We start from the raw sequence: 24,091 nt of genomic DNA, 5'->3' as shown, positions 1-24,091 counted from the left end.
CAATATTGTATGGCCATTATTCAATTCAAAATATGATATATCACCACCTCTGAAATGTATACATTGGAAAAAGAAATAAATGTACTCTCTTCCCTATCCTATGGCTTTCATGTTCAGCAATCAAAGCAAGATGAATAGTCAAGAGTAATTAGGCAGCTGCCACACATCCCACATTAAAGTCTTCCATCTGTTAACATTTTTGGCCTCGAAGCAGAACAGAAACTCTTGAGACACTAATGGCTGTAACTCCAAGCAGTTTTTGCATGTTTATTAACTTCTGCAAGCTTGAGGCTTTTCTGCTGACAAATGGCCCTGACTGGACTTTAGATAGATATCCCGGATTGGAATATAGAAGTTGATTGGTCTTTGTTTCCATTTTAGTTACAGTACTACTCTGTACCAACAGAGCTCATAGTGATGCTTTAAGACAGCTTTCTCCAATCTGGTACCTTTAAAACATGTTGAATTTCAATTCCCATAATTCCTTGATCTTTGCTCAAACTGATGCAGTCTTAGGATTTGGGGAGTTGAAGGATAATGGTTTTATATGAGAATGTACAGTGTGTGCCTTTGTGAAGAAATCTTTAGTGTATAGTGCTTGTTTTAAAACTTTCTATGTCTAATTTGTCTGCTCTAGAATTCCTGCACAAAACACAAAAGTTCTGTCTGGGGCAATTGGTTCTAAATGACAATCAATTATATAAAGTCTTGTAGTGGTGAAGGAATTGGTGCATTGCTTTGGGATTAGGGATAACTATGAACCAAGGCAAACCTGAAGTCAGAGCAAAAATGTCAAAATTTAAAATTGGCACTTTGAATCAGTGAGCTGAAATTGACAGAGCAGTATCAGTTCTACTGAGGACAAGAAAAACACAAAACAAATGGAGTAACCAACCCCCCCCCCAAAAAAACTTTCAAATCTGTGGATGCAGTCCAAAAGATGAATGATTTTAATTCAAGTACAAAACAAACTAATTAATATTTGGTTGATTGAAGTCTATGCTTCCACCACAGTTGCAGAGGAAACAGAACTTGTCTAGTTCTATGACAACTTGCAAAACCTAAAACAAAAGAAAATATTTCATATATATTATAAGAGTCTGAAATACTAAAGTTGGAAATAATGTTGCACAAAGGTGACCTCATTGGATGAAAGAAAACAGGAGAGTAACTTTATTTATCAAATTTATAAGGCTGCTGATTTCACGGAAAGTGACTCTAGGCGGTGTACAAGAATCCAATAAAACCAGGGCTTTTTTTGTCATAGAACGCCCAGAACAGAGTTCCGGCACTTTTTTTGGATGGAACCTTGTATGGTAGGCAAGGCGGGTTGTATGACGTGTGTGAGTTCCGGCATCTTTTTTTTTTTTTTTTTTTTTTACAAAAAAAGCACTGAATAAACAATAAAGCAACCATTATCTAAAACCATTATGAATAATTATTAACGAAAAAATTAAAATTATAAAAGCAGAAGTAATAATAGACATTTCCTGAGAAAATACAATGTTTATACCAATTGTCTTTTTGCAACAACCTGAAAGTTACTATGCCTGGACATCACTGGATGGGCAACAGTAGAAGCAAATTGGCTATATACTCTGAAAGCAAAGATGGAGAACCTCTATTGAGTCAGCAAAACTGAAACCATAGTGCTGACTAAAGCTCACAGCACGAACATCTTCAAAAAGTACAACTTGAAACGAAGAAAACAAATGTCCCCATTTTAAAGTATGAGAAGGATATTATAAATAATGCATAATAGCCACATTTTCGTGCACAGCTGCATTTCTAAAATTTAGAAGCTTAAGCTATTTTATAATTGCCCTTTCTTTAAAAAAAAAAGAGGTAAATTTCACAGTTGCAAGGGCTGTATTTAGAATGAGAGAAAAAAAAAGAGCAGCTAGTTTGCACCACTCTTTTGGCACAATTTAGCTGAATCTTCGGTTTCCCCTCCTTTGGCTTTAATAGCTTATTGGAGCCTTCTAAAGAGAATGGCTCTATCTAGAATGACTGTCTTGCTTAGTTGCAGAATTATGACACAGGGTTGAAAGGGTAATGAGGTCTTTTTTTTAATGAAACACATTTTAGAAGAAAGTAGAGGGGATTAATATTAATGGGAGATGAAAGTGTTCAGCAGCGACAGTTTTCTTTTAGGAATGGAAAAGCTGCTATATATTGTATCAAAATTTCCCCATCAAAGTTTATCCGGCAGCAGTTCTCTTTCTGTCGCTTGCTCCCTTACCCTTTTAACATAGGGCATTAGACAAGCATCTGAAGACATGCTGCTGCCTGTAGATAAGATGGTATCCCATGGAATTTGATACCAGATTCACAATTCACAATTGTAGACACGATGCACAGTCATCTTCAACCACACCTGGAATAGCAGAATACTGTATGGAATCAATAGAAGCCATATCCAAATGACCAGAATAAAGCTCAAGTACGGCCTAGTGGCAAGCAGTAGTTCCCCACACACATCTTTTTTTAAAAAATGGGATAAAATAGATCACATTCCTTGTAAGGAACCTGTAATATGTATGGCTTCCTTTATATTTGGGGGAAAACCTCAAAGTTTAAGCAAAAACGATGAAAGCCATTCCATCGTTGAAAATTGTGGATGTCCAAGCAAAAGAGAAATCAGAACAATTGGATCAGTAAACATTCATCTTCATTGAGGAGCTTTCGCTAGAGGTAAGGTGCACCTCCCAGTGAAATGAGATAGGGGGATAGCAGCTTCAAGAGCTAGAGGATGTGATTGTGCCATCTTCAGAAGTGAGAAAAGACCTAGGGAGTTTGGTTGAAACAGATTGGCCCAGTTCCTCCAGCTGTGCTAGCTCCATCAAGATTGCAGGTAAATTTGTGGCCACCATTGGAGAGTATTGCAAATGAAGAGAAATCATGACCAGATAGAAGAGGCAATTAGGATGATTGGGTGGGTGGGTGAATGGGAGGGTTGGAGTGAAATTCTGTATAACATGGATCCCCAACCTGTGGGCCATGGGCCACTAATGGGCCATGACCTATTCGTAACTGAGCCACGTGAGTGGTGCAGCCCAACTTATGCAAATGGCAGGTGCCGATGTTTATAGCCTCACTTGCGCTCACGATGGACATTGACGCTCGCAGCCCCACTTGTGCACCTGCCATTCACACAATTGAAGTTGTGCGTGTGCGCGCCTGCCACTCACACAAAACCATCCTCTCTTCCCCCCTCTGCCTGAGCTGGGCCGCCAACCTGGAAATATTGGGCAATGCTCAGTGGTGGGATTCAGCCGGTTCACACCACTTCAGCAGAATTGGTAGCTAATTTTTTGTTGCCCAGGCCCAGAATGGACTTCCGAAAGTGGCATCCACACAGAGAACCGGTTGTTCACATATTTGAATCCCACCATGGCAACGCTGCTTTATAGTGCTCATGATGGGCACAGAAAAATGGGATAGGAGGCAGAAAACAGGTTGCTATATGACAGGGGTGTCAAACTGCCGGCCTGCAGGCTGGATGCATCACGCCAAAACTGTGCCCACCCCATTGCTGGCAATGGGGGAAAAGTCGTGATATGTCACGACATGTCACATGATGTCACAAGTTTGACACCCGTGCTATAGGAGAATGGGGAGAAGGTCATGGGTATATGATTGCTAGATACCTTGGATTTAGGTCGATTCTGATTAATGCCACATTGTCTGTAATAAGACTTTGCTCCTACATGATTTTAAAGAGCAAGTGAAACCAGAAGAAGTGTTAAGAAAGAGAGGATCTGAGTGAAAAATAATTAGCTCACAATATTTTCCTGGTTTGAATTGCACATGGTAAGAATTCATCCAACTGGAAATCCCAGTTTGAGAAGATTGAGGCAGAAGGATAAACATGAATATTGTTAATGAAGATTCAACAGTTAAAATGAAAAGAAGAAATAATAATAAATTGATGATAATTTATTATTAGCCAGATAAACAAAGGTGGACTTCTGAATTCCGATGGATGATCACAAATATTCAGAAAGGCCTAGAGCAGAGGCCCTTGTCCTTCATTGAAAAAGTGTGATGGGAAGTATAATGTTGAAACCAACGTATCACTGATGCTTAGTGATTTCAGAAATGATAACAGACCTTTATGATCAAGAGCATCAGATGTTGCAGACAAATCCAACAGTACTAATCATGATGATCAATAATTCGCCTGAACCACCAGCAAACTGTTGAGAGCTGGAATTAATGCTGACTCAAGTAGAAGAATCCACATGAAATCTTGATTAAAATGAGTCAATATAATTATTCGCTGACAAAGAAGGAAACTTGGCTGAAAACAACTTGTTCAGTGATCTTGGACAAAGATAAAAGAGAAGACACTCAGTAATAATTAGAACAAAATGAAGCATCCAAAGTACTTTTTTTAAGGAGGTGAAGATAAGCATGTTTTGGAGAATCTGATACCAAAGAATAATTAACCAACCTATTCAAGAACATCAGAATAAATGTTCATAATAGATACACAGAGGAAAAGAGGGAAAGGACCTGAGACACACATTGTATAATGAGCTTCAGAGACTGTTTAACCACCACTTATTTAGTAATTAGTACAAATCCTTAGTCCAAATTAAATTGAGGGTGTTACCATAAAAATGTTTTGGGGTTTGTGAATTGGGGAGTATTTCTAACCATCTTAGGACAGAGGAAATTTGCAAGGTATAAACATCCTTACCAAGATCCTTGATATCTTTATGTCATTCAACCCTTACTTGGTAGTCAAATGAGACTGTTCAGGTTCTGTCCCATTGGATGGATTTAGATGGGGATGAACTGTCTCCCAGTCAATCCTACTAAGATCAAGTCAGTATTTGAACATCCAGATCTGGAGATATTTCATCTTCCCCTTCAAAGTTGGTATGCAATCCAGGGGTCTTCCTGGACTCACACAGCTTGCTTGAAGACCAAGTATCATCGATGGTTAGCAAGGCCTTTGCACAACTTGACCTGGTGCAGCAGTTACAGCCTTTTCTAGATCAGGAAAGACCTTCTTCCTGGGGGCCCTTTCAGTCAGTCAGTCATGTCCTAATCACCTGAAGCTTGATTTTTTTTTCAATGCTCTACATGGGGTTGCCCTTGAAGGCCACTCATAAACTTCAACTGAGTAGAATGCAATGACTAGGGCAATGATGAATATGCCTTGGCATAAGGCCTGGTTACCTGAGGGAGCACCTGTCCCTCATAGCATCTACGCCAGTGTTTCTCAACCTTGACAATTTTAAGGCATGTGGACTTCAACTCCCAGAATTCCACAGGCAGCATTGCTGGCTGTGGAATTCTGAGAGTTGAAGTCCACATGCCTTAAAATGGTCAAGGTTGAGAAACACTGATTTACGCTGTTGAATCAATCCTATAGGTTTGGTATGTAGAGGGTTCCTTTGATTACACAATGTTATCTATTGGGACTCTGGTAGTGTTCCTTCTCTCTAACTGCACCTGCCCTCTGGAATAATTTCCTCCTCAGATCTGGATGGCCCCCAATTTGCTGTTGTAACAGAGCTGTGAACACCTAGCTCTTCCTCCAAGCTGTTAACAAGGGAGAGTGAGACCATTTGCTTTATTGTATTTGCCATCTTTTATCTTTATGGTTTATGGTTTATTGTTTTTATTGTAATTTCTTTGATAATTGAGAGTTGCCTAAAGTTGTTGAGAGCCAGGCAGCATACAAATGTAAGAGATGATGAAAAAGTATCAGGGATATTAAAATCCTCAAGCAACAATACTGATACAAACAGTACAAAGAGTCAGAAGGAAAATCTCTTGATAAAATGACGATTAAAGACAAATAGTCCATGTATTACTGCAGTTAAGCACTGTAATGAAAATGTCAACTCAGCAACTAAGAATTTAAAAGAAATACCGGTAACTTCATTTACAAACTTGGTTAAGTAGCAAATCTAAATTTTCATTCCTGTTCTAAAAGTTTAAGAGCCTATATTAAATGGAAGCAACAATAGGCACAGCATATTCTAGGCTTAACCAGTGGTGAGATTCAGATATGTGAACAACTGGTTCTCTGTGTGGATGCTGCTTCCAGAAGTCCATTCTGGACCTGGGCAACAAAAAATTAGCTACCGGTTCTGGGCTTAACCAAATTTCAGAGATAGCAACAAATGAAATAGATTGTTCATTTAAATAATCTGATAAAGCCAAAGCTTTAATAATTGTCTGGGTGTTCAATAACAAACACTTTAAATAAGCTTTAACAGATTAAATCAAAATAAGGTTGAATTGGATTAAAATATTCTGCAGAAGAGCAAACAACTGCTTATCTTGCTTCCGATATTACTAATCAATGATAACTTAACAGGCTGAAATAAGGAATTCCACATTAATTTGAACAAACATGCTAATAAGCATTAAAAAAAACAGACCATAGAACTGGCATTGCTGTAACAATATAAAAACTAATCCTGAGGAATTACTTCCCAGCTGATTTATGTACATGTTAAACAAAGTTAGGAGAATGGGCTGATCATGGGCATCCCATACTGATTGCCCAACTGTTTAGCCTCTAATGATTGGAACTACCCATAAATTAGATCTTTGTCTTTCTTGGAAAATATAGGTGACCAGAGAGGGCAAGACAGCTTGATCCAGGAGCCAAGAAGTGTGTTGGAAAGTGAGGAAGCAATGTCACAGGCCATTAATGTGTCCTTTACTTGAAAAAGCCATTCTGTATATCTTAGCTAACCATCAACCAAATCTCCAAACTGCCACTTACAGATAAGATTATTGAAAAAGTGTTGCTGTCCCATAGAGGATAATGGATGATATGAATTATATGTCAAATTATTTTTGGGAAATATTCTAAAAGTCTCATTAAAGGCTTTCTTAAGGGCAAAGATGATGTACCGTATAGTATCCCTTATATGTTTGATAACCAGCACATGGCAATCATTCTTCCTTGGCCCAACAGAATGGAAACTTTAGTAAGAATTGTTTTTTATATAAAATTGAACTGGCATTGTTAAAGCTAGAGTTGGCTGGTTTCAGGGTTCTTATTTCTTAATAAAAAAAAAAAAATTAGGAGTCATTCTCAGGGAATGCCCATAAGAATTTTGTAGAATTTTGTACAAGTCTTTACTTCAGCAATCAAACATCCATCAGTCATTCTCTTTACCTTTTTAAAAATTCATATGCGGTTGATTTGGAAGAGGCACAAATAGTATTAAATGAGGATCGTTTTTGCTTTATGTTTATTTCTAGATTATTTTATTTTTATTGGTGTTGTAAGATTTGATACACTTTACAGGTAATTTAAAACACACACTTAATTAGGACCTTGATGCACATATGCAGGAATGTTGACAGGATGAAACTTAATGAACAGTCCAATGCATTATGACAATTAATTTCACCATTTCATTACATTATTCAATATAAAAAGAAAAGTTTGTTCCTGAACAGTAGCAGAATTTCAGTGAGATGCAACTCAAACTAAACATGCTTTCCAAACATAAAAAAAAGATTGATTATGTGCCATCAAGTCAGTGTCAGCTCTTAGCAACCAAATAGATTTCCTCTTTGAAGATCTGTCCGCAGATTGGTCCATCATATTTTCCAACAGTGCATCCATAGCTCCTGTAATTGAGACCATCTAACTTGCTACTGGTCAAATTTTTTCTTCTCCTTCCTTCCATTTTTCCCAGTATCACAGCTTTCTCTAGAGAGCTGGGTCTTCACATAATGTCGCTGAATTATTAGAACATTGGCATTTGTGTCTTAAATAGAAACATAATAAAAATAGCTATAGAAAATTGCTGGTTTTGAACTATGCTTGAACCTTAGATTTACCTACTGTTTTCTAACAACAAATGGAGATAAGCAAGGCTATGGAGGCCTGCAGTACATCCAGAGCTGGAACTGGGATTTCCATTGCTAAGTGTTGTAGTCATAAGGCACAACATCACATGACCAATGAAACACTTTCTAACAAGATTCTTTCAAGGTTTCTAGAGGTGTGATTAGCTTGTAATTTTAAGATTGCCCGATCTGGGTTGCAAAGATCCAGATGACCTTTCAATATATATAAAAAGAAACCTACTGACATAGAGTTGTGATCTGGAATTTTGCAACTCAGCTCTAGTAGACCTATTAAACTACAACTGTCTTTTTTTTTTCTTTATAAAATTCCAGCACAGCTAGTAAACTTGGAAGAGTGGATACATCCACGAACTTATGAGTGAAAAAAAGGTGTGGGAAAAAAAAAGGCATAGTGCAGTGATGGCAAGCCTTTTAGAGACTGAGTGCCCAAACTGCAACCCAAAATCCACTTATGCATTGTCGAGTGCCTGGTGGGTGTGGCCCACTGGCTGGGTGTGGCCCACTGGCTGGGCATGGCCCACTGGCTGGGCGTGGCCCATTGGGTGGGCGTGGCCCATTGGGTGGGCATGGCTGTGGTGGTAACGGCAGACTGGGTGGGACTAAAAAGTTCAATCAATCAATTCCAACTTTGCAAGATCTTTTTTTTTCTCGTGAGAAGTTGAAATTGACTGATTGAACCTTTTTTTTTTTGCACACGGCGGCGGAGGCCTAAAGCAAAAAGGTTTTATAAAACCCAGATGAAGGCCTAGGATTGGGGCAACGGTGCACGTGCCCACAGAGAGGGCTCTGGGTGCCGCCTCTGGCACCCGTGCCATAGGTTCACCACCACTGGCATAGTGTGTCAGAGGCAGAATCTGCTGCTGTTTGTGGCATCAAACATAGGACTACATCTGGATTTTGAAACAATTCTGAATGGCTAATGCTAACCTTAAGGATTAATGGAGATTTGCCTGAGTGACATGCCTGCCTGCTAGATACCTTTCTACTTTTTTATTCTTTGCTATGAATAATACACAGTTTATCGGTTCCTTTTTGAGTACTCTTACATTTTCTTTTGTGCTTTCTCTTAAAAGCTACACTCATTAGACGAATGCAAAAGTTGTCATGTATTTCATGATAATTCCTTGTAATGCTATTGAGATTTTAAGGATGTCATTAATAAAAATAGTATACATTGTTTTTGTCTGACACTGTTGGCAGATTATCAAATGCAGAAGTGCGTACTGTACTTATGCAATAGGAAAAAGAGAAACTCAAGCCAATAGCAAAGAAAGCATTGTGGAAGATTTTTTTTTTTTTGCTATGGGTTGAATCATGGTACATTTTCTTGTTTACAACTAATAATATAGGTGGGCTACATGTGTTACTCCTATTGTTTTTTATGGCAATAATAAAAATGTGTACACTTTCTAAAAATTACTCTTTGTCATTTTTTTACATAGATAAGGAAGAAGAAAGCAGCATGGCCTCTTATTTTACATGGTTTTGTTATTATAGGATTCAGGGGAATTATTTTGAGTATCCATGTAGTTTATGGAACATTAGAATCATTTCCTTCTCTTTTGTTCAATAGAGACTCTCTTTCTTTCTCTCCACACCCACCCACCCACATACATATTGTTGTTCAATCAGCAGTTGCACATTTCACAGTAGCTTTTATATATTTCTAATGACAAATGGCAAATGAACAGGCAAAATATAGAACAGAATGAGCAAATTGCCAAATCAGTGCACTAATCCCTCAAGTAAGCAAATCTTGCTGAAGTTCTTATAAGAAAGAATAGGTCCATGCATGGAAAAAGAAATGAAAAATGAACATTCAAATTACCAAAAAAGCAGAGGGTTATGAGATCAAATAGCTAACAGATGATGGGGAGTTTAAGAACAGAATTTACCGATTTTCTTTTTATTATAAAAGGCCATTGATTGTATAGGTCATGCCTAATACATTAAGCCAAAAAACCCGTTTATACTTCTGAGAAACCATTATAATGAACAAAGCTACTGTATGAACTGTGCCTGAAGAAACAAAGTGGTTTAGCATGTAGAAGTGAATTGACAAAGATGCATATTAGTCTCATATCCCTTTAGCTGGTGCAACAGATGAATAATAAGAAATAGCAGAATTTCAAGTGATGATTTGTAGAATCAAAATAGGAAGCAGAAATATTGACATCTAAGTTTGTAGATGTTGTTATTTCATTAGCCAATAGATTAGGAGGACTGAGAGGATTTATAATGAAAGTGAAAAATGAAAATGTGGATTATCTGTTAAATATTTTAAAGGACAAAAATAGTGTTAATTAACATGCATATTGACCTTATGGTTGGCTGTAAAGAAGTGAAGTTGTTTTCTTGGGTTCAGATGATTAGTGTGCTGGAGGAGGAAAAAAAAGTATTCTCATGAAAAGGATAATATTAAGGATATGTCTATGATAACAAACATCAAAACTGTCAAAACAATGTTTTTTCTAGTGTTAATGTTCAGCTTTAAAAGCTAGACATTGAGAAAGAGCAAGAAAAAGAAGGCAGGTGCCTTCAAATTATTTAACTGGAGGATGTTACTAAGTGTGCCATGGAATATAAGATAAACCAATTAATCAGTCCCAAAAACAAATAAAGACCAAATACTTCCTTGAAGCAGTGCTCAGCAAACAAACGTCACATGTTTAAGACATATATGACCAGGGGATAGATTGGGAAAAAATGAGAATGCTTGGTAAGGTTGTGGAGGTAGGAAAAAAAAGAAAGTTTTGTTGTGGTCAGAGAATTCACAGGGCTATGGATGATTGCTGGAGACAAACCAAGATAAAATGATTTTCCTTGTAGTTTCTGGGAGGTGAGCTTGATTTGATGCCACCTACAGTAGGAACTATCAGATATGATATGGCATGAGATAAAGAGCAAGCATGTTTCCAATCCTTCCCTTCGTATTGAAGGTCCAACAGTTGAGTATTTGTCTCTTATTCCTGTCAACTGCAACAAAGTCATTGAGCCTATGGCAGGTAGATTTTTGAATCTTGAAATAAATAATTATTCAATCCTAGCCTTGATTGCTGTATTTCTTTTCTCATATTCAGCAGTAAAACATTATTGTTTAATGAAAACAGCCCTACAACAAAATTAAATGAATATTTTAATCTCCTTATGTGTTCTGCTAAAAACATATTTATTCAGTGAAAGCATTGACTGTGAATGTATGTCTATGTGTCTCTGTGTGTTTATCTCCTGGAAATTAACATTAATATAGCCTTAGGCAAAATAAATATTCATTTTATTTATTTACATTTTCATAAGTTTAAAAATATTTTTAAGGCTTGTGTCTCCTAAAAAGTCTAAAGTTATCTGTCAATTAGAGTGCAAAAAGATCTTTCTCACTGCTGATAAAATGAGTATGTGCACCCTTTTAGTTATACGTGTTGACAAACTGGATTAATTTATAAAGCACAAAGTAGAGTCTCTACTTTGTAGTATCAAAATAACATTTGTTCTCCCCATTGTTTCTCCATAGGATTATGCTGAAAAGGAGAATACGATAGCCAAGGCTCTGGAAGACCTTAAAGCTAACTTTTATTGTGAACTTTGTGACAAACAGTATTACAAGCATCAAGAATTTGACAATCACATCAACTCCTACGACCATGCACATAAGCAGGTGAGCAATGCATATATATTTACTGCTAATAAGACACAAATAGTAAAGATGTGTTTTACATTAGGAGTGCATTTTTTCTGCCCATTTATTATTGTTATTTTTTTGGGGGGGTCTAAAGGTTGGATAAAGTTTAGAGAAAACTATTTGATACTTTGGTAATAAAAATATTCATATCAGGGTCATTAAAATTCTTCTGTTAATAAAAGGAATTTCTTGATATTTTCTTTCTCTTTCTTCCGTTCAGTTTTCCACTAGCTCTTTAACCTTAATTTGCATAACAAACAACTTGTACCTTCTCCTTCTGAAATCCTATTCCTACAATACATTTAATCTATCAAGCAAATTGCCCATTCTGCAGCCTGCAGAAAAGAGAAGAAAGCTGGGAATAGACGTTTTCTTCTGGCTTCCTTCTTTCACAAAGGAATTTTCTTGGTAAAAAATGGATTATGACAACCAGATTTCCCCCATTCCCCCCCCCCATTGTAGAAGGGTACCACAGGAAGGACTGGAAGAAAACAGGGATACACACTGGAGGAAAACAGAAATACACCTCCACCACATTGTTTATGTATGCATGTGCTAGCCAGTGGTGGGATTCAAATATGTGAACAACCAGTTCTTTGTGTGGATGCTGCTTCTGGAAGTCCATTCTGGGCCTGGGCAACAAAAAATTAGCTACCGGTTCTGCTGAAATGGTACGAACCGGTTGAATCCCACCACTGGTGCTAGCTTATATTCCATTAAGCACTAAGGCATAATTAGTTGAGTGGGTTGTAGTTATCATGCTGTAGAAAAATAGCCTGATGGTTTATACACTTGTTGTAGAGGATTTACTGCTATATGGTTTTCTGTATATTTACTAGAGGAAGAAGTCATTTTGAACTACTTTGTATTTATTTCATCAACTTGGGCATCTTTGAGAAAGTAAAGTCCACACATGTAAAGGAAGTTTAGTTTGGGAATGGCCACTGTAACATTTACCTCTGAGCTGAAATGTATAGAAGGTTTTCTGATGAGGAATTATAACAGGTCAGTTATCCCTAAAGGAGTGGGGATGGAATTATGGCAGAGATCGAAGACCCAGCAGTGAAGCCTTCCTTTATCTGGAACAGTCTTTCTGGATAAAGGAGAGATTGTGAGATCACCCATTTGAATTCCAGACAGCTACTCTTTGTGGGTAGATTGCAGGAATTGAGATTTTTGTGCTGGGCTTGTGAGTTCAGTGACTTGAAATTGAGAGATTTCAATCAAACTCACAGCCTCTGTAGCGGGAGGGTGCCTTAACTTTTATAGCAAGCGTCTCAATGGATTTCAAATTAAGTTTTATAAAATAAAATAAAAAAATATTTTGAGTTTATTGGACTCCATTACGTTTGTATAGAAAAGGATGATCAAAAACAGCTGTTTCTTGAAAATGCAGGTATAATGCTTTAAAACATGATTCTGCAGTGTCTTATACTTACCACATTTTGGGAGAAAGTAGGAGATAATATCAATATGTGCAACGAAAGCTAAAATTTTCAGAAGATATATTTTTTTTTAAATTATATACAGGAGTCCTTGACTCACAACAGTTTGTTTAGTGACCATTCAAAGTTATAACAGCATTGAAAAAAGTAACGTATGATGTTTTTTCACACTTACGACCATTGCGGCATCCCCATGTTCACATGATCCAAATTCAAATGCTTGGCAACTGACTCATATTTATGATGGTTGCAGTGTCCTGGGATCGTGTGATTACCTTTTGCGACCTTCTGACAAGCAAAGTCAATCGGGAAGTCAGATTCACTTAACAACCAGGTTACTTAACAACTGTAGTGATTCACTTAACAATTATGGCAAGAGAAGTGGTAAAATGGGGCAAATCTCACTTAACAAATGTCTCACAGCAACAGAAATTATGGGCCTAATTGTGGATGTAAGTCGAGGACTACCTATGTTAACTACGGGGAATTTGACAATCAGACAGCAGAAATGTCCTCCATAGCCTTACTATGGCTAAAAGATTGATATTGCAACATTTGAAAGATAAACGTAAGGCTCAATTTATTCAGTTGTTTGGAGACTTGATTGCACTTGTCACCTATGAGTGAATTGCCTATAAACTTAAACTCTGTATATTCAAATATAATTAAATAAACAAAATTTATTGAGGATTATAGAGGGACAGAAACAGATTATGAACAGACCTATAACAATAAGGGAATTCTCTGAAAATATATAGAAGATTAAACCAGGAAAGGCTCCTGGATCAGATGGATTATCATGTTCCTATTATAAAATGTTTGAGGATGAACTTTTACAACCTCTACAAAACACAATGGACTCTATTCTACAGGGAGGAAAGATGCCAGAGAGTTGGAAAGAGGTCAACATAGCACTAATAACTAAAGAGGGACAAAACTTAACTTTAACCAGAAACTATATGCTGATTTTATTATTGAATAATGACTATAAATTGTTTACAATGCTTCTAGCTGATAGACTGAAAATAATTTTACAAGAATTTATTCATGAGGATCATTGTGGGTTTTTACCTAAAGGACAGTTAAAGGACAATGTTTGAAATGTGTTGGACCTTTTGAAATATTTGGAGCAACATAATGAAAAACAAGCTGCATTGATTTTCTTAGATGCAGAGAAGGCCTTTGACAATTTGAACTGGGCTTTCTTGTTCAATGTTTTGGAAGATATGATCTTTGAAGAGAACGATAAAATAGGTAAGATTGATTTATGCTTCACAGGAAGCACATATAATTGTTAATGGAGATCTAATAAAGCCTTGTGAGATACAAAAAGGAATAAAATATGGATGCCCACTGTCTCCTGACAGGATTGTGGTAATAAAGATTTTTAAAAAACTGATAAGTTAAGGGCCTTTGTAGATGACTTTTTATTGAATATGAAAGATCCTTTAAAGGGGATTGAAATAATTAATGGAAAAAAACTAAGAGTTTGATGGGTTAACAGTTTTTATGATCAATAAACAGAAGAGGAAAATATTAACAAAAAATGAAAATAGTACATCAAACAGAACTGATGGACAGCTGATGTACCATTTAAACAATGGCAGAAGGTTATATTTATTTGGCGAGAGAGAAAAACACGAGTCAAACATAAGGTGTTACAAGACACAAAGGAAGGAAGAGAACTGGGTTTACCTGTTTTGAAATTGTATTTTGGAGCTTTAGTTTGGATGAAATAGTGGCTGTTGCTGAGAAATAGAAGGGTCTTGAAGTTAGAAGGACACAGTATAAAATGTGGATGGTATTATAGTATGAATAAAGTCAAGGTTAATGTAGATTTTAAAAATCATTATGCTAGATGTGCCATACTGAGAATATGGCATAGATTCATATTCATATGGAATAGGAAATAGTTACAAACCCAGATATCATCACAAGAAGCATTTTTAGATGCAAAATAATAAACACAAATTATTGACTTATCATGAGATTCCGTAGACATTTTTCAAGGGGAATGTAAAATAAAATCAAGAGAAGAACTGATGGCAGAGAGATATACAGTGGTAGCTCAGTACTCATCCTTAATTGGTTCCAGGAGGCACGATGAGTACCAAAAATATGAGAACAAAACAATTTTTCCCCATAAGGAATAATGTAGTGTGTCACAAGGCAGCTGGCACTGACAAGTTCTAGCTTGTGCATTGAGTACCAAACAAATGATTAGTACCAGGACAATTTTTTTTGCATCAAAATGCGCTGAGTACTAAATTTGATGAGTTTCAAAGCAGTTGACTACCAACTATCACTGTAGTTGGTGGTAGTTCTCTTATTTTACAATTATTATAAAGGTTTAGTAGATGAAGAAGATAATAGTTTTGAACATTATAAGACTGAGTTTGAAGTAGAATTTTGTACAAATTATAAACATTAATTGCTAATATATATATTTTTATTGAAACTTGAAGCAATAGAACAAGTAAAAAAAATAAGAAAAAGTGGACTAAAATTGTTGGTTACAACATTCAGATGGTATAGTGCAGGGGTGTCAAACACACAACATCACGTGACGTGTCGCGATGTATCACAACTTTTTTTTCATTGCCGGCAATGGGGTGGGCGCAGTTTTGGCATGACGCATCTGGCCCGTGGGCCAGCAGTTTGGTATAGCTTGGTACAGTGGGAAAATATGTAGTAGAAAGGACTGAAATTTACATTGCTATAATCTTAAAGAGATTTTTTATAAAATGATGTGCTATTGGTGTATGTCACCAAATACATTGTCTAAAATATATAAAGGCACTTCAAATTTATGTTGGAAATCTGAACAACAAAAAGGGATTATCATTTTTGGTGGATTTGTGAAAAAGCTAGAAAATTTTGGATTCAAATGCATACACTGAGTTTGAGTATTTTAAAGATGAAAAGGTTTGACATTATTCACAATGGAAGACTGGTTAGTGAAGGGGGCAGAACTTTCTCAAAATGGCCAAAATTATTTCTTTGCTCAGAGAAAAGACAATATTTATATTTATGGCTGACTGGAAACTCCTTATGGAATTTTGCATAAAGCAGAATTTTTTTATGGTTTTGAGGATTAGACAGGATAAATTATAGAAGGAAGAGAATTGAGATGTAATCTTAGAGTAAGATGTAAATTTATAATCGTAATTGTAAAGAGGATCAGAAGCTACTTTGTATCATTTATTCTTTCATTTCTATTTTCTTCTATTCCCCCCCCCCCTTACTTGCACTTTTAGATTTCTTTCTGATTTCTTTCTTTTTCTTCTTCTTACTTTATATTATCTAGTATTAGTCTTTATCTACCTTTTAAAACATTTTAATAAAATTATATAAAAATGAAGTGAATAGTTTACACTTAAAAAAACACAAAAAAGATAGTTCCTTTTAGAAGAGCTACATATGTTTGCTTACATGCACACACACACACAAACCTACGCAAATAGGTGTTTAAAATGTTTTTAATCTAGAGTTTAAACTCATATATTGGGAAGTAATTTCCACTGAATTCCACGGAGCCTATTTCAGCATAAATGAAAAGACAAAAAGAGCGCCTGGGAATAAGGTTTGACACATTTCACTGACTGAAATTAAAGTTTACAACAGTGACCTTTTCAAACAAAAATTGGAGAAGTCAAAGGTCAAGAAGTCAGGAAAGGTCCCACATGTACTTACTGTTCAGCTGCAGCCTCACTGACGGCTGCCATTTTGCATTCTAGAAAACCTTGAGAATGGTGGCAAGCCCATTTGGGGATGCCTCCTGAGAAGAGGACCATTGCCAGAGGTGATCCGCATATCCTCTCTTAGCCAAGCCTTTGAAACTGCCCTGTGCTACGCCACCCTGTGCCACGCCACCCTGTGCCATCCTTCAGCAAATGCATTGGGGGAGGGAACATTGAGAAGCAACAGGACCATTTTCATGACCAGATTCAGAAGTAAAGGAAAAAAGAAGGAGAAATGCTGAGCAGTGTTGGTGCAGTGGTTAGAATGCATCATTGCTGGTTAACTCTGCTGACTGCCAGCAGCTCGATCTTGACTAACTCAAGGTTGATTCAGCCTTCCATCCTTCCAAGGTTGGTAAAATGAGGACGCAGATTGTTGGGCACAATATGCCGACTCTGTAAACTACTTAGAAAGGGTTGTAAAGCACTATGCAGCAGTATATAAATCTAAATGCTAAATGCTATTACTATCAGACGATAAGTAATATCCATTGATTGATTGATTTTAAAAGGGGAACATTTAATATAAATAGATCTTCCCCAAACTGCCTTTCTGCTGATTGAGAACAGAGAGGAAGAATGCATTTTACAGGGAACATTTTCACCCAGTCCTGATTAATTTGTCTGATAGATTTCCACCTCCAGTGAAGGCTTCCTGATTTTTTTCCTTCTCATTTTTTTCCTCTCTGAAACATTTCATGAGGCCAAAGGCTTTTTTCTGTCATTCGGCCTGTTAGCTAAAGTAAACAGTAATCTGTTAGCACATAAATTAGCCTCTCAACCTTTAAGTGGTCTGTGATTATGATTCATACAGAAGTATGGGGGATGGAGCATCTCATTGGAGACAAGCAAACAGGATATTTAAGGAGGATAAATTATTTTACTTTGTTTTGCTTGTTAGCATACTGTGTAAATATTTGACAAAATAAAGTTGTTGTAAGGAATATACAGATGTATTCTTTTTATTCTCTTTTGGTTGAGAGGACTGTGAATTTTGACTGAGGACACTATTAACCTTATTTTAAATATTAGGAAATTTAAATTTAGTGGTGCAATTGAGAACCCAGCACAAAGGGTTTACTCTTCTTTTACTACTAGGAGATTTTGGCATCATTTTCATATATGAGGGGTGACAAAAAAAAGTAGGGTTGGTATTTATCTACAATGGATTCCATGATATATTTACTATCCATTGCATCCCAGACCCAGTTTAAGATGTTGGTGCTGAGCTTTGAAACTCTACAGACTTAGAGTCAGAAAAACGCCTATCTTATTATGAACCTTCTCAGTTACTTAACTGCTTAAGAGAGGGCCCTAATACATGAATCTTGGTTATTTGATATATAAGAACCATCCTGCATCTGTTTGGCACTCAGGATACAGCATGGAATTTGCTCCCTTCAGGGAAATGCATGCAACCCCCTCTATCCCAGCACACTGTCTATGCAAAATAGCAAAACAAATGTGTCTTTTTTGCAAGTTTTTAATTGTTAAGAGTTATTTTATATAGCTTAATTTTATTCTTGTTTCATATTTACATAGAGAATATATATATAAAAAGAAAATAAAGATACAAATTGTAAAAAAATAATCATATCTGCATATCTCATAGCATTCCTGCTACTACTACTACTACTACTATTACTACTCAAGTAGCAAGTAGCAAGTTCATCATTTCTCTCCCTTTAGGATAGGACTGCAAATAAGTAGTTGTTTCTGGTTCCAGTTTTTCCCTATTAGGTGATCTTAGTTTTTACCAGTTAATTGGATCCATGTTGCTATTATTCACTTTTCCTAGACAGCATCTCATTATTTCAGGCAATTAACTAGAAAAAATAGTTGGTGGAAACTGCCTCTTTTTCATGGGAACAGCTTTTTTTTACTTTATATGGATGAAAATAGGTTGAAATTAAAAGCACATTGGATATTCTCCAAGCAAGACTGAGAACGGCTGGCTCCATCAACATGGAGTGTGCTAAACCTTTTGCACAAGTTAACAAATCAGACTATTTGTATTTTCCTGGCTTGTGCTCAATGAGGCAGGTAACTTTACACCAGCTGGGATTATATCAAATCATACCTGGATTTTGTTTTCTGAGAATTATTTTGCTTTGAAAAATCATGGTAATGAAAAAACCATGGTTAGCTAGAAATCGATAGAAAAAAGTAGTAGAAACAGTCTTGATAAAAGTGACACTTTTATAGTTAAGAACATACAATGTTTTTATGGCCTTACCTTTCTCTAGTTTATTCAATAGTCTAAATACATTTATGGTTAATCTTGCTTAGAAATAAAACTTTACATTAAACAGTAATAGCTTTTATATTGCCTTTCCGTATAATTTTAACTAATAATTGTTCTGTGGCCAAGGCAACAATATTCACTACCTAATCAAACTAATTCTGGAATGCAATATCTACAAATTTGGCACAATGCCTGATATATTTTATCATACATTATATAGAGCACATGCTGACCAGAAACGGAATGAAATGAGGGAAGGGGATCATTAACACTTCCATTCATTGTGCATTTAATATAAAAACATCCATTATTAAATATGCACAAAATTCTTTTGTTATTTTTAGCTCTGTTAATACAGATACGATGTATCCCACAAATTCATTCCATTTGCATTTCACGGTATCCTGATTGAATCTGCATTTCCAAAATCTACAGGAGAACTGGATTGATGAACTGATACTTACAGTTCACCATTTTTAACAGAAATATCAAATTCCAAAGAAGTAAAAATAAATGCAAAGTACTGTGGGGTTTGTTTTTTCTTCCATTCAATCATGTCCAGTTCTCAGAAACTGCCAGCCCAAGTCCTTGCAGTTTTCTTGGTAAGGTTTTTTCAGACGTGGTTAGCAATTCTTCTCTCCTAGAGCTAAGAGCAAGTGATTGGTCCAAGTCACCCAGCTGGCTTCACGCCGAAAGCAGGACTAGAACTCACAATCTCCCAAATTCTAGCCTGATCCTTAAACATTACACCAAACTGGTTCTCTAAAGAAGTAAAAAGTATGAAGTACAAAGGAGAAGTCGTGGGTGTTTCTTCAGTGGAAGCTTTTAAAAAGAGATTGAATACCCACTTGGATGGAATGGTAAAGAATCTCCTTCTTGACCAGGGGGGTTGGACTGGAAGACTTCCAAGGTCCCCTCCAATTCTGTTATTCTGTTCTGAGAAATGTGCACATGAGAAGAAATGCCGAAAACAAAAACAAAAAATTACAATGCCAGACTTTATAAAATATCAAACTCCATTTCTACAGTTGTGTGATACGATGTCTAATGCAGATTTACCCCATGATAATTTCATGAAGCTTTCTCTATTATTACAACCATTATCATTATTGCATATATAGTACATGCTTTTATGACAAAGCCTCAAATGTATTTGTCTACAATAATGATACCCTCTGTCATGTTGATGGAATGCTTAAAAAAAGACACCATAGTCTGGAAGGCATCATTGCTTGAATGTTCTTAATTTGGCAGAGAAGGCTGAAATTGAATCTATTTGCAGTTCAGTTTTAAATGTGCAGTCAAATGGGCAATTAAATGTGGATCTTTGGTTTATTTTACACGTCCCCTTATTCCAGTTATGATGATGGTGATGATGATTTAAATGCAAAACTTTACATTTATTTCTAATGAACTCAGTTTGTATCAGGAGGTGTTCCTCCATTCCTTCCTACCCTCAGGTCAATGCCAGAAAGTAGATTGAATTTCCTAAGAATTTTAATCTAGATCTCTCATATCCTAGTCCAATACTTTAATCACTTCACTCTCTGGATTCCAAGTTATAAATAAGGAACCAACTGTTTGTAGTGCCGTGCTGCCACCCTGTGTGCTGCAGAAGGTCCTGGAGAGATCTTGGAGGCATATTCACTTCATCCAGGATGCCAGCCAGTCCTTGTATATATTTTAACCACCAAAAATTTTTCTACAAAAACATGATGCATAGAAAATTAGTAAAAAATGGGTTATCACACATTGATATATAGTTTTGGATATTACAGTTTTGTTCCATACAGTATTAATCTTGTGAACTCTCAAGCTTCCTCTTTCCGCTATGTATTCAAGATGGACAGTGGTTAATATTTATATGTATTTATATGTAAGGGTGTAGGTATATACATATGATGTATATATGTGTGTTATGTATGTGTACACTTTTGAGTGCAAGCAACAGAATTTCATTTTTAATGTGTGCCAGTGTGCCCACAGTAAAAAATGGCAATAAAGGTCATCTTATCTTGCCTTGCCTTGCCTTGCCCTGCCTTGCCTTGCCTTGCCTTGCCTTATCCTATCCTATCCTATCCTATCCTATCTTATCTTATCTTATCTTATCTTATCTTATCTTATCTTACCTTACCTTACCTTACCTTACCTTACCTTACCTTACCTTACCTTACCTTACCTTAATGATTCATCTGCAAGTAAATAATCAAGCTCAGAGAGTGCCAAGAACTCAAAAATCCAAAAATGTTTTGAGCCCACAGCTGACTTTGATGCCACAAAGGTTGGCACTGACTTTGCTTAATCTCCAAATTTAGGTTCTGATATTCTGTAAGGAAATACAATGTTTTTGTGAAGAAACAGTAATCAGTTATAATACTGAATCAATGCTGTCAAATTGAGGCTTCAAAAACAAGGACTTTCAAAATCATACTACTGATATAGGGTTAAAAAAAGAGATTTTACTCTGTTAGTCATTACTATGGGAGTGGTGCTCATCTCCATTTCGAGGCCATTGAGCCAGTGCTAATACAGGGACAGATATTATATTTTGTAGAAATGGAAATGGATGGGGTATCCATTATATTCCATGGAGTTTCAGTAAAGGATGTCTTCTTATGGACTGTTGGGCCATAGCAGTGGTACTTTATGTCAAATGATCTACAGTATATCTAGGCACATTGCAGACCAACAATGCTTTTCTTTTTCTTCCCCACAAGCAGAAATAGACAAATATAGTTGGTACAACACATCTTCTTCCAGAATTTCTAAGAAAGTATTTTTCCAGTAGGCACATCTTTCCCAAGTATATGTTTGGGACCAATATGCACAATTTTTCATCTGGAGGCTTCTAGGCTGTTTGTATTCTTGATTAATCATTACAGTATTTCATAGAAATAGATGTTTAAAAAAACCAACACCATTGATCCTGCTGGGACCCAGTTTGTTGTTGCTCTTGTTTTCACCCAGTAGATTCATGATGAGATAAATGCTAAGCCTTCAAAATCTCAAAAAAATATATATTTAGAAATACAGAGGTAATCAAGGCTCTTGCTCCCATCCCCCCACCCCCACGCCCCTTTTTTGCAAAACACTAAAAAGTCCTTTCATGCTCTCAACAATAGGGAAATATAGATGTCATTTGGATGGGAGCATTGATTTCAATGGACAAGTGCACACAAGTGCAACTATGTTAAAATTTCCAGCAGCGGTATAAAGACCACTCTGATTCATCTTTCAGCATATGCTGCCCAGCAACTTCACTTCACTTCCTGGCACTGCATATATAAAACCAGCACTGTCACTGCTAAAGGCCAAGGTTGTAAAATGGGGCAATATTCACTTAACAAATGTCTTGCTTAGCAACAAAAATGTTGGCTTCAGTTGTGATGGTAAGTCGAGGACCACCTGTGGTAACAATGATAACAATGTTGATGATGATTACTATTCAAGGTTGTACAAATTGCACAGAAAGTAGCACTGAACTAACAGTTAAAAGCTAACAGCTTTTTCAAGCCAAAACCTTTCTCACAGCAACTATTTATGAATTATGTGCACACATAAAAGTACTTTTTTTTCTTAAAAAAAAAAAGCCACATACTTTTGAAAGGTAAAAGTGAGAGAGTTATGCTTCGAAGATAATGTTTTACTGGGGAAACCCGCATAATAAAAATGACATTAAAAAAAGTAGAATTAAAAATGGGATTTCAGAGAACTTGTGTTAAAAGCTCCATTAGGGAAAGTTGTGAATAAAAGCTTTATATGCCAGGGAATTTTATTAACAAAAGTAGCTTTTGGTTTTTTTCCCATCGATCCATTAAATCCTAGTGGTCTCAAATATTGCATCACTCACAGGAACAGAAAACTGATTTAGTCGGATCTATACATCTTACTGAATAGTGTTACCTATATATAACTCTCTCTGTGTGTCTCTGTCTCTGTCTCTCTGTCTCTCTCTCTGTGTGTGTCTCTGTCTCTGTCTCTGTCTCTGTCTCTCTCTCTCTCTCTCTCTCTCTCTCTCTCTCTCTCTCTCTCTCTCTCTCTCTCTCTCTCTCTGGGGGAAACATTCAGTTCTGATTCCTGGCATCTGCATGGACTAATCCCTAGAGTTTTCTTGGCAGTATTTCAGAAATGGTTTGCCATTGCTTGCTTCCTAAAAGTAAAAAAGACTGACTGGCCCAAGGTCACCAAGTTGGTTTTATGCCTAAAGCAGGACTGGAATTTTCAGTGTCCTGGTTGCTACCTTGATGCCTTAACCACTACACCAAACTGTATCTTTCTATAAAGTTTGCCCTATTAATTTTAATAGTAAAATAATATTTTCCTCTGCTTTTCTCCGAACATTGGCTTCTAAAATATCTTGCACTTAAAATCCCCCAAAAGGTACCAGATGCACTTATACTAACCATAGCAGGACCGTTCCCTCTAACTTTTTGTACAATCTGTCCTCCTGAAGCATCCTTTGTCTTATCCAAAGACAAACTTTGTAGAAAGCAGCTTAAGGTTGGCTTTAATTATTTCAGTTTTAAAGTAGCATCTTCTCTGTTTTCTCATGGACACCATCTAGCATGATTCACTGATCATGTGGTTGATCATGTGTGACTGTGAGTTGGGCTGCCCCATGTTCCTATTGGCCACTTTGGGCTACTGCAAGTCTTTGCCCCCCTCCCTCCCAGTTATTGGACCTCCAAGGGTATCTTGACTTGACAAGCAGACATCTGGCTTGTTAAAGGATGTCAGTCATCATAATGTCTAATTGGCACCTTTTGAGGTGATTATCGTGTCTTTCAATAAATAAGTAAAAAGGTTTACAGGACTCTTTTGAACCAACATTAAACTTGCTTTCTAAACATAGATTTAGAGCTGTTTTGATACCTTTGTATAAAATTAGCACTCCATTAAAAGGCTGCTAGTTGGAAGGTCAGTTTAAAACTTCTGTTGCCAGCTATTTGTGGCTGGCTCTGTCACTTGTGTATTTTGGGAAGGTGAGGGGGGAATATTCTCTTGCCTGTTCCTATACAGTTTTACCTAATCAATGGGCTATTTCCAGGTGCTGCTATGGTCCTGACCACTGGTTTTCAGCATTAATAATTGAGGATAGAGCAAACATTTATAGCTTTGAGAGCCT

At 36.5% G+C, this 24,091-nt stretch overlaps 1 protein-coding gene across 1 annotated transcript in view; it reads left to right on the top strand.

Annotated features, from left to right (window-relative positions):
* The window catches only part of ZNF804A (zinc finger protein 804A), a 232,099-nt gene that overhangs the window by 161,854 nt on the left and 46,154 nt on the right, over positions 1-24,091 (top strand). Inside the window, exon 2 of the mRNA XM_015820083.1 lies at positions 11,369-11,512. Within this exon, the coding sequence (XP_015675569.1) occupies positions 11,369-11,512 (144 nt within the window). The remainder of the gene's footprint in view (positions 1-11,368; positions 11,513-24,091) is intronic.

The sequence above is a fragment of the Protobothrops mucrosquamatus genome, unplaced genomic scaffold, assembly GCF_001527695.2.
Source record: "Protobothrops mucrosquamatus isolate PMUCROS unplaced genomic scaffold, P.Mucros_1.0 scaffold1057, whole genome shotgun sequence".
Lineage (NCBI taxonomy): Eukaryota > Metazoa > Chordata > Lepidosauria > Squamata > Viperidae > Protobothrops > Protobothrops mucrosquamatus.
This window is presented reverse-complemented; position numbering and strand designations above follow the sequence as displayed.